At 38.0% G+C, this 11,714-nt stretch overlaps 1 protein-coding gene across 1 annotated transcript in view; it reads right to left on the bottom strand.

Moving 5' to 3' along the window:
- Positions 1-1,805: 1,805 nt before the first annotated feature.
- LOC117419367 (transcription initiation factor TFIID subunit 3-like) overlaps positions 1,806-11,714 on the bottom strand; it is a 58,619-nt gene continuing 48,710 nt past the window's right edge. Inside the window, exons 5-7 of the mRNA XM_034032061.3 lie at positions 5,812-6,109; positions 5,089-5,195; positions 1,806-3,667 (exon numbers count right to left, since the gene is read on the bottom strand). Of these exons, the coding sequence (XP_033887952.3) occupies positions 3,553-3,667; positions 5,089-5,195; positions 5,812-6,109 (520 nt within the window). The 3' untranslated portion in view covers positions 1,806-3,552. The remainder of the gene's footprint in view (positions 3,668-5,088; positions 5,196-5,811; positions 6,110-11,714) is intronic.

The following is an 11,714-nucleotide window of genomic DNA, read 5'->3' as shown; positions in this document are numbered from 1 at the left end:
AAGTCATGTTTGAAGTTTAGGAGTGATACTCCAGGAAGCAATTCTTCAGGTCTGTGAAGCACAGATGACATCACATTTCTTACATGCAGTAGATGTGTAGCCATCCATACAATTCTTGCTGCGACCCCACTTTTCAAACTTCGGCCAGTGTCCCACACTGTCCCAGCAGACATCCATGGGAGGACCTGTGCAGAGCTGCTTTGGTGGTTATGGATGAGCTGACAGCTTCCCCTCACTCAGTGATGGCCTACCCCTTATTCACAGTGTTCACATCTCCAGACAATCCAAGATCAGATTTTGCCCTTTTGCCATCAACACTACCCTGATACACGTCAAAGTCCCACAAAATGCCAGAGATCCCTGTCATGCCCAAACATTGAAGCCCCAGGGATGCAGTTTACCACACATGTATTGTTTTATGCTGCTGAATTTCCCTTTGAAGGGGATCATCATCTCATCCAGTTGTACTCTTCAGGTACCATTTGCAGGTAGTTTGCTTAGAATCTGTCTGATTATGCACTTGAAAATCACTCACAACATATCTAGTTAGCGCCAAGTCTATGGTCTATACACAGGACAGGATGAACACGAATCCTAATGTTGCGCATTTGCACCCCAAATACCATTCGAAAGCCTTTTTTAGCAAGGATCATTAGTTGTGCCTAATTGACAGTCTATAAAGATTTTTTATTTATTTGTATACATCCCTGTGGCAATGTGCCCCGCCCCTGTGTGCTTATTATGTGTTGTATGTTGCGTGCGTGTGTTAAATGTTGGGTGTATAGATTGGTACACGGGATATAAACGGGTCTGTGTTTCACGTGTATTACTCAGGCTGCACTGCCGTGTCTATTCACGGGCGCGATCCCACTCTGACACCACGTGTCACAAAGACGGCCGGAGTGGGTGGCGTCAGACCAGAGCCAGGAAATAAACAACAGAGACTTGGGGTTTTGGTGAGGCTGAGCGCGTGATCGCGCTCAGCATTTAATAAACAGAACAGAAAATAAAAGGTTTTAAACACAACACAAAACAGGACACTTGTAGCCAAAATAAACAGACGAACAAAATGGACTAGACAGTGCACAAACAGACGAACAAAACACGGTGAGCAGATAACACTAATATTTACGCTTTTTCACTTTTAGTTACTCCTTCTCTCTCTCCCGTTCTCCACTCACCGAACACCTAACCCCGACTGAATGAAAATGTGCATCTATATATACTGTTGTGCTGGGATTCAATTACTAATTAATTATTCACTTGAATCCCAGCACGTGAATTAATTCTGTGCAACCCCGTGCTCACATATTACATTTAACCAGCACGTGAAGTGATTTGTGCCCTCCTCGTGCCTAAATACAAATCTACCTTTTTAAATACACGTGAAACACAGACCCGTTTATATCCCGTGTACCAATCTATACACCAACATTTAACACACGCACGCAACATACAACACATAATAAGCACACAGGGGCGGGGCACATTGCCACAATCCCTTACCTGAAATGTTGAGAAGTTCAAACTCAAAAGGGAGACGAAACTTTTCACAAGGGTGCAGCCATGTTGTTTTGATTCAAGATAGTTCTACTTCTATCCACAAAATGGCAGCCCTCAAATGTTGCACACATACAACAGTGGGTCTCAGGAGATAGAATATGTTGTGTTTAGCTACTCATTGTACAGGTCATGTGACAATATTTTTTTCAAGTCTCACAGTTATTAAAGTGAAATACAACTAAAACAAATAAAGTAAACCAGGAAAAACAAACCTTTGTTTTCTTTTACAAGCAGTCTGTGGATTCTTATTGGAGGGAGCATTACATCTTTAATAGGAAAAGTCACGGAAATAAAATACATTACAAGCATAACTACAATAAGGAGAATCCATGTAGCAAAAAATAAACAGTAGAAACTTTCATTTAAAAAAAATATACAATAATTACACAAAATTAGTTTCACTAATAAAAATGAACATCTGGGAAAAAAAGAAGAAAAAAAATCTAATAAAAAACCCCAACAATTAAAAACAGATCACACTTGGGTCTAGAGTTTAGATGTGTGTGTGTGTGTGTGTGTGTGTGTGTGTGAATATTGTTTTTTTTTTACAGATTACATAACATTTGTTGCAAAAAAATCTCTCTATATATACACACATATTATATATATATATATATATATATATATATATATATATATATACACACACACACACACACATATATATATATATAGAGAGAGAGAGAGAGAGAGAGAGATACTGTGTATGTATGTGTATATATATATATATATATATATATATATATATATATATATATATATATATATATACAATATATAATAGCAATTAAATGGTCCAGAATATCCTTTTTGATATAGATTAGTCACTCAACTGGTGTAAAATGGGCTGCTTGATTTTATCCAGGAGATCCATTAGTTTTTCAGGAGTATTCAGCTTTAGAAAATGTGTAAGTTTTACATAATGGGACCACTTTCAATGCAGTAGGAAAACCATTATACACAGCACTTTCACAAAAGCTAGTGAAATGTTAACAACTACACTCTAGAAAACTAACATAACCGCATATGTGCAGACTGCTTATAAAAGCACAGAATGTATATATATATATATTACACACACACACACACACACACTCACACACACACACAGACACACGAGCATCAATAGGAACTTATCACTATTATAACACATAAAATAAGGTACTATAAATGATGGACATTGACAAAATGTTATTGGTTTCTTTTTAATCACTCGATCATTCATCCTTGACCATGACACCCTTGAGTGACTGTGACTGAAGCATATGCACTTAATCACCTAATTAGTGAGGCAGTTGATTGGACACTGGATATGGAGTGATTTCAGCTGTTGAATTGCAAGCTTGAATAAAAGCAATAAAGAAAATCACAGAAAAAAAGCAATATGCCACGTCTGTCAAGAGAGCAGCGCCTTCGTGCAATCTGCATGCTGGATGCTGGACTAGGGCAGCATACTGTGGCTCGCCGTTGTGGGTGCTCACAGCCAGCAATTTCAAACCTGGCGAGACGGTATAACCAGACACACTCTGTCAAGGACAACGCACGAACTGGGAGACCACGAGTCACAACACTTACCCAAGATCGATAGACCATTTTGCAGCATCTTCGTGATATCAATTGTTAATCAGCACAATAAAAAGTCACTGCACCTGCTCTATAAGTGATAAGTTTCTTTTGATGTGAGAGAGAGCGAGAGAGAGAGAGAGTTTTTTTTTTTCCTGCTAAAAAAACAAAACAAAAAAAAATACAAAAACAAACAAACTTATTGGGTGTGCTATTTTCATGTAGAGTAAGTATTAACCCAGGACAATTCAGTGTCTTCACAGAGCTACTACCCTTCAGTGCTCTGCAGTGCTCTATGGAATACAGTCCAAGTCAGGTGTGAAACCACTTTGCAATTCATACAAAGATCTTTGCAGTTCAGGGAAAAGTTCGATAGGGGATGAAGTGGCTCAGAGACTCTTACAAACACAGTTCTTTACAAGGAATTCAATGTGCTTTGTGCTTCCTCTTCTTGTGTTTTTTGTCTTTTTTCTTGTTGGCACATTTAGGACAATACCATTGAACTTCTTCTGGGGGAGCTGCTGTGATCGAAACACAAGGCCTGAAGAGAATAAAAGTTATCTTGGTTAAAATATACACAACAAAAAAGCAGTAACTTATGAGAAAGGGCTGACAAGTAAGGACATTATTTTGATAAACATTTGTAGAGTCCAGAGATGGTCCCTGTGTCATTCTTTTCTTGTTTGATGGGCAAGGAGGACAAGAAGGACACACTCATCTTTAACCAACTACAACGTAATCTGATCCTGTCTTTCACTGATCTCAGTTAAATCACGGAAATATGGCACGCTATCCCTTTCAAAAAGGCCTTCTTTCATTTTAAGAGCACATGATTTGACAGATCCTAACTCACACACATTTGGTCAATCATGAGTTTCTATAATGGTTTCTCAGTCAGTAATGGTTGTCTTTTTTTTCTTTTCTTAAAAGTCATTTGTTCCTAGTGAGTGAATTATAGACCAATTTTCCTAACAGGGTATCCACTTAACCAAACCTTCATCATGTATCAGCTGGGTGTCCTACAGAGTTCCATTTTAGGGCCACCAAACTAAAATGCACCTTAACCCTTTGCGGTCCTATGTCGGACCAGGTCCGACATTACAATTTTTCCTTTCCAGTCTGATGTCCGATCATCAAAAAGGCGTCATACACAGGTCCCTAGTTGTTTTTTCTCCGGAAAAAAGTTGAGAAAAGCTTTCAATGGCCGATAGAGGCCGATTGAAGCCGAAATAAAAACAGAGGTGGATCTCAGCAATACGCATAGTCCCTTCACCACAGACATAACAAGGACATAAACAAACAAGACAGCTGCTTCCGTATCCAGCGCTCACAGAAAATTGTGGACATTTGCCAAGCTTTTTGAATGTTATAGTAATAAAATAATGACTTGGATAGCATTATTGAGGAGCCTGGTGATAAATCAAGTGATCAGGAGATGATTTGTCAGTATGCACTACTATGAAGACATTTGATAAATATAGCGAACAAGGAGTGGAGCAGGGCTGTAGATGCAGTACTGAGTGTCCTTTTGATATGCAGTGCCTTTAAACCTGTTTCACTGTGAATAAAATTACTTTTAAAACAGAACGTGTAAAATAAACAGTTTGTGTGAAAATAAATTAGACCCAAAGCGCCTGAGAGGCACTGAATAAATGGGCCGCAAAGTGTTAAAAACAGTACATGACACTATTATAGCTCATTCTTATGAATTTATTGTAGCTTATTAGTTTATTACCCCTGTATTTTCAGTAATAAACCTGGGTTTGTGTTATAGATCTATTTTACAAATTAATCAATGTAGTTTCTGGAATGTGTAAACTTGTCAAAGTGTTCATATTGAAAAGGTCTTGTTTAATTAAGCATTCCCAGTCCAATTTAATTACCTTGTATTAGGATTTTTAAACAGACTAACTGGCTTCTAATTTGCACCATAATGACAGAAAAAAGAAAGAGAACTCATACCAGTGATACCAGTCATCGCAGCCATCACAGCCAATCATTGGGCTACCGTCATCAGCCTTGTTACAGCCAGGGCAGATCCAGATCTGATTACCCCATTCATCCCGGATCTTACATTGGAGAATATGATTTTTTTTTAGCTTGGATTATGTTGGCAAGTAAGTAAATAATTAAACCATAAACAGAACAATTATATGGAAAATCTGCTACTGAAAATACAACACAGGCATGATAGGGAAAAACAATAACACCTAAACTAATACAAATCTTAAACAGCTGTATGGTAAACTATTGTTTATAATAGTTCAAGAAATCTATGGGTAGGATACTGAATTTTGACACCAAGGAGGTACACAGTATGTAACCATATAACATAATTTACTGGCTTTTATGCCACAGACACAGTCCTGTATTTTGATAAGCTTAAAAAATGATTCAGAAAATATTTGCAGTATTCAAGTCTTTAGAATTCACTACATGACATCTGTAGAGGACATTAATCTTAATCATGTTTTTCTTCCATTTCTCTTTTTTCTAAGTAACAATCCCTAAATATCACTTTCATGATATAGAATCAAACTACAAAAGGTTCTCACAAACAGATTTAGCGTCTTTACATTTAGAACCCACTTAGAAATGAGATATGCTCTATGGCTTTCTCCAATGTGTGAAAATTCTAAAGAAAATAAACAAAACATGTAAGGTCACTGTAGATGCAATACTCACCACGTAGGTACTGACTGTTTCTGTCACCACACTCCTGACAGGTGTTTTGGAGGAGCCTGCTGCTGGCACTGCAGGTAAGGGGGGTGGCACCGCGGCTGGTGATGCAGCTGCTGGGGGTGGTGGTGGGGGTGGTTGGAGGGCCGGAGCAGGAGGGGTAGCTGTGTGAAATGGAGCCGGGACAGGGGGTGGGGGTGGTGGCGGGGTCTTGGGACGACTGACAGTAACAGGGGTCTTAGGGACTGGAGTCTTAGGAACTGGGGTCTTAACCTCTGGGGTAGAAACCACTTTGCTGATGACACTGTAGGAGAAAAAGTTAGGTTATTATAACCCTGGTTCCCTGAAATAGAAATGTAACCATTACCGAATGGGTATTTATCTCCTAAAGACCTGTGTGTATATATATATATATATATATATATATATATATATATATATATATATATATATATATATATACATATATATACATATATATATATACAGTACTGTGCAAAAGTTTTAGGCAGGTGTGAAAAAATGCTGTAAAGTAAGAATGCTTTCAGAAATAGACATGTTAATAGATTATATTTATCAATTAACTAAATGCAAAGTGAGTGAACAGAAGAAAAATCTAAATCAAATCCATATTTGGTGTGACCACCCTTTGCCTTCAAAACAGCATCAATTCTTCTAGGTACACTTGCACAAAGTCAGGGATTTTGTAGGCATATAGTCAGGTGCATGATTAAACAATTATACCAAACAGGTGCTAATGATCATCAATTCAATATGTAGGTTGAAACACAATCATTAACTGAAACAGAAACAGCTGTGTAGGAGGAATAAAACTGGGTGAGGAACAGCCAAACTCAGCTAACAAGGTGAGGTTGCTGAAGACAGTTTACTGTCAAAAGTCATACACCATGGCAAGACTGAGCACAGCAACAAGACACAAGGTAGTTATACTGCATCAGCAAGGTCTCTCCCAGGCAGAAATTTCAAGGCAGACAGGGGTTTCCAGATGTGCTGTCCAAGCTCTTTTGCACAAAGAAACGGGCAACGTTGAGGACCGTAGACGCAGTGGTCGGCCAAGGAAACTTACTGCAGCAGATGAAAGACACATCATGCTTACTTCCCTTCGCAATCGGAAGATGTCCAGCAGTGCCATCAGCTCAGAATTGGCAGAAAACAGTGGGACCCTGGTACACCCATCTACTGTCCGGAGAAGTCTGGTCAGAAGTGGCCTTCATGGAAGACTTGCGGCCAAAAAGCCATACCTCCGATGTGGAAACAAGGCCAAGCGACTCAACTATGCACAAAAACACAGGAACTGGGGTGCAGAAAAATGGCAGCAGGTGCTCTGGACTGATGAGCCAAAATTTGAAATATTTGGCTGTAGCAGAAGGCAGTTTGTTCGCCGAAGGGCTGGAGAGCGGTACACAAATGAGTGTCTGCAGGCAACAGTGAAGCATGGTGGAGGTTCCTTGCAAGTTTGGGGCTGCATTTCTGCAAATGGAGTTGGGGATTTGGTCAGAATTAATGGTCTCCTAAATGCTGAGAAGTACAGGCAGATACTTATCCATCATGCAATACCATCAGGGAGGCATCTGATTGGCCCCAAATTTATTCTGCAGCACGACAACGACCCTAAACATACAGCGAAAGTCATTAAGAACTATCTTCAGCGTAAAGAAGAACAAGGAGTCCTGGAAGTGATGGTATGGCCCCCACAGAGCCCTGATCTCAACATCATCGAGTCTGTCTGGGATTACATGAAGAGAGAGAAGCAACTGAGGCTGCCTAAATCCACAGAAGAACTGTGGTTAGTTCTCCAAGGTGTTTGGGCCAACCTACCTGCCGAGTTCCTTCAAAAACTGTGTGCAAGTGTACCTAGAAGAATTGATGCTGTTTTGAAGGCAAAGGGTGGTCACACCAAATATTGATTTGATGTAGATTTTTCTTCTGTTCACTCACTTTGCATTTTGTTAATTGATAAATATAAACTATTAACATGTCTATTTTTGAAAGCATTCTTACTTTACAGCATTTTTTCACACCTGCCTAAAACTTTTGCACAGTACTGTATACACACACACACACACACACACACTTTATCAGAAAACCACAAACTCCACAACAATTTTTATTTACAATATGTGAGAAACTGCAGCCACTGAAAATATCTACTGAATACTTAAATCATGCAGATAGTAGATGAGACAGCATTTTAAGGTCTCTACATAAAAGCTTTTACAAAGACAGTAGAGTGAATATAATACTTCCTTCCTGAAATAGTGGAAGTGAGGTCATCTGGGAAGAACAAAGACACATTTTAAAAACATGGCACTGGGCAATTAAACCACTTCCTACTACCTTCCTCAATGCTTTGAGATACTAAAATATGTGTTGATTATTGATAATCTGTCCTTAAATTTCCAGAGCTTCGATTGCATATTGGTGAATCGATGCATCAAATTAGAACCCAGTTTGAAGTTTCTTGCTGCCGGTTTGCATTAAAACCTTCAGTGTGTGAGAGTGCGCGTCTTTTAGTGCTAGTACTGTAGATTAGTGTGTTGCTAGGATACACACTTAGGCCGCTACCATTCACGTTGGACAAGCCAAATCAGAAGTAGGCCTATTGTATTCAACGTTTTCTTGATTAACATTTTTTTATCTATTAAATCTACACATTACCTTCTTTTGTTTCAAAGCATGTTGTGTTTGGATTATATGGCAATATTATATAAGAAGATGAATTTAGTACGATAGTTGAATTAGTCAGGATTTGTGATTAATTCAAATGTTTTGCTTTGCTTTTGGACATAAAATGTTAATGAACAATCATAGTTCAGATAAAAATTACTTCTGTTAAAATAGTATTTTTTTATTATTATTATTACAATGTTAAAGGGTCATCTGATGCGGGCGCATGCATATTCTTTTCAGTTGTTAAACTCAAGTCCTTTGAATTTCTTTTTTTATAATCGGAAGTGTTCGAATTTTAAAAGAAGAAGTGCCTTTTTGTTTAACTATTATGCACAGCTGTGTTTTTAGAGATTAGATCTTCTGTTAAAAAAATAAATAAATAAAGTTTGTTCTTTATTTTAAAAAATAAAACATCAATGCATTGATTATCGTTGGTAAATGTCTATATGACATTTGAATAAGAAATTAGGGTGTCGATTGCACCACTACTACTAACCCATCTTTTCCTTTTACACTCCATCTGAAACTTCTTCTCCTGGACTCCCTATTGAATGGCCAGTCTCCAATGGAGTAACTGACACTTCCCACAGCTGTGCTTCATAATAGCCCCTTGCTGCTTATGTTACAGCACTGGACAATTCTGGTCACAGTGAGTTAAGTGCCACAAACACTGGCCTTATTCATGAAAACGTGCTGTAGGAGGGGCATGCAGTGGGGTTCCATTTACCTGATTCTCTGCCACAGAATAGAGACTGCACAAAACAGGTCATGAGTTGCTTTGCCTGTAATGCATACCCAATGCTTGACAAGTCACTAAAGAGTCAATCCTTCCTGCCCTTGACCACACATACTGAGTAAAGGTTAGAGGAAGGCCTGGTGTGAATATGACCAAACCAGTGGTGTAATAACCCCATTATTCAGCTATTGTGTGCAAACATTGCACTACCCGCAAACTTAATGGCTTAACTCAGAGTAAGTGGTTCTAGGACAATGATTCAGTTATTTTCTTTACAAGTGTAGTATCCATTTTAAAACTAAATATCACTGAGTCGCTTATTGATTAACTCAACTTATATTCCAAGTAACAATAAAACAACTCAGTGTCTCAAATATGCAACATGGTGAAATAAATTGCTAGAACATAAGCTCAATTATAAGCTCAATAAGAGATCAAAAATCAGACACAGGTCTGGGTGCCCCTGCGGAGGATACCATTGTAAAATAACCATGTGTACATTAGTTATATTCAACAGTTTGGGATTTCAAATGTTTAATAATTATGGGTCGCATATTTGTTCCACACAGAAAATGTGTAAAAGAAAATAGGTAGAAGTATTACCTTTAAGAATTTAGTAATTCACCTCAATTGTGCACATTCCTATTTCTAGATTATTCATGAACACTGTAACTACATGCCAGTTTATGTTATACATGATAAAGAATAAGGTAGATGTTAAGCATAGACGACCAAGGCAGCCTTGAACTCTGAGGTGGAACCAGATATTTTTCTCTCTTGATAAGTAAAAACATTTTGCTTAACTCCAGGAAAATATTTGCATACATCTAAGAAACTCAATACAAGGACTATTTCTCAACAAAACTTTCAATCTGAATACAAGCATTTTAACTATAATGGAAGTCCTAGACACACTGGTACTATTCTGACTACCTGACAAAGATTTATATCAGGGGGAATTTAAATGCGGCTTTTAAAAGATAAGAAATCCTACGTAGCTACTTAAGTTAACTAAATTTGTGATCAAGCAGCAGAGATAACAGAAATTGTTTTTAAAAACACTCAAATGTTGCAGACACTAATACAATCTGAATCCATTAAGGATGAGTGTTGTTTTTTTTTTCATTAAATTGAACAGAAATGTAAATATAATCTAATCTAAAGATTTACCTACCAATTCAGATCTCAGGGTTCAACATTAACCATTGCCCGGTGGCCTGGAGCCGGTGGAGATCGCAGTTTGGCCGGTAGTTATGAAGCACCACAGGCCCGACTGGGCCGGTAACATTTTTTAACTGTATAATGTATATAGTATAGTAGACATGGCTTCCGTTTCATGAACGCAGGAAAATAGGTCAGTGTGCCAAAAAACTGAAAAACGAATTTACAAACCCATTTTTAAAAACATTCCCACCCCCCCCCCCCACTCCCGATAACAGCGTAATTGAACACGTCTGAACTTTCCCGCTGCACGTCGTATTTGTTGTACAGTCAGCATCTGAGACTACGTACTGAAGTGCTGTTGTAAATACTCGTTACCTCGACATGGCAATTTTTTTTTTAACAACTAAGCACCAATAAGCCAAAAGTAAGGTGTCAATAATGATAAAGAAAGAAATAATGAAAAAAAATTGACAAAAATATAGAGTGGAGTGGATGAAAGACTTAATATGGCTTCATGATGACAGTGAAAGAAATGTCAGTTTCCCAGACTTGCAGATGAAACAGCAGCTTTTTTGTTTGGGAATTCAACATTTAGTTGACCTCATATCCAGTTTCGTAGTAATAGTTTGCAAGGTTAGGAGGTGTTTGTCTGCTACTTTGACTGCAGCGAAAAAAGATGCACCGATGAATACCCAGATACGCCACATGGAAGCTGGACAACGGAATCGAACTGTAACGTTTTGATTTGGGATACAACGTGTTCAGGTCAGAAATGCCATTCACAACCTTTACAGGACTCGTTCGTATCAGCAGAAAGATTGGTGCTAACTTGGGAGAGGCTACAAGCGACAACAATCTAAGAACAATTATTTTTATTATGATTATTGTTTGAATAGTGTTTATTATTAGGATTAGTATAAATCTGTTAACCTTTTAGCGTTGCTTTAGCATTGCTCGGTTGCATGTTTGCTTGTAAAAACAAACACGAGTATCATTTGTACACATACATTTTAAAATCTTGAAAAACAGTATTTTCATTTTCTGACAAGCACTCCAATCTGTGCATATTAAATGGCTGAAATAATACAATAGCATATACACCCACCACTCATTATATCACCCCTCGCTATTCGTATATATCACGGTCCTGGAGTTGGCGCCACATTTTTACAATCTGCAATATACATAGGCAATTGCACTTAGAATTACTGTTAGTTTTATTTTGTACTGCACATCACAAACAAAAATATACAAAACAAATAAAAACAAAGCATTAATATCACACTGTTATCATATAGACACGCATTGCACAATAACA

Source organism: Acipenser ruthenus, chromosome 14, assembly GCF_902713425.1.
Source record: "Acipenser ruthenus chromosome 14, fAciRut3.2 maternal haplotype, whole genome shotgun sequence".
Classification (NCBI taxonomy): Eukaryota; Metazoa; Chordata; class Actinopteri; order Acipenseriformes; family Acipenseridae; genus Acipenser; species Acipenser ruthenus.
The sequence above is the reverse complement of the archived record's forward strand: the minus strand, read 5'-3'. Positions and strand labels throughout refer to the sequence as shown.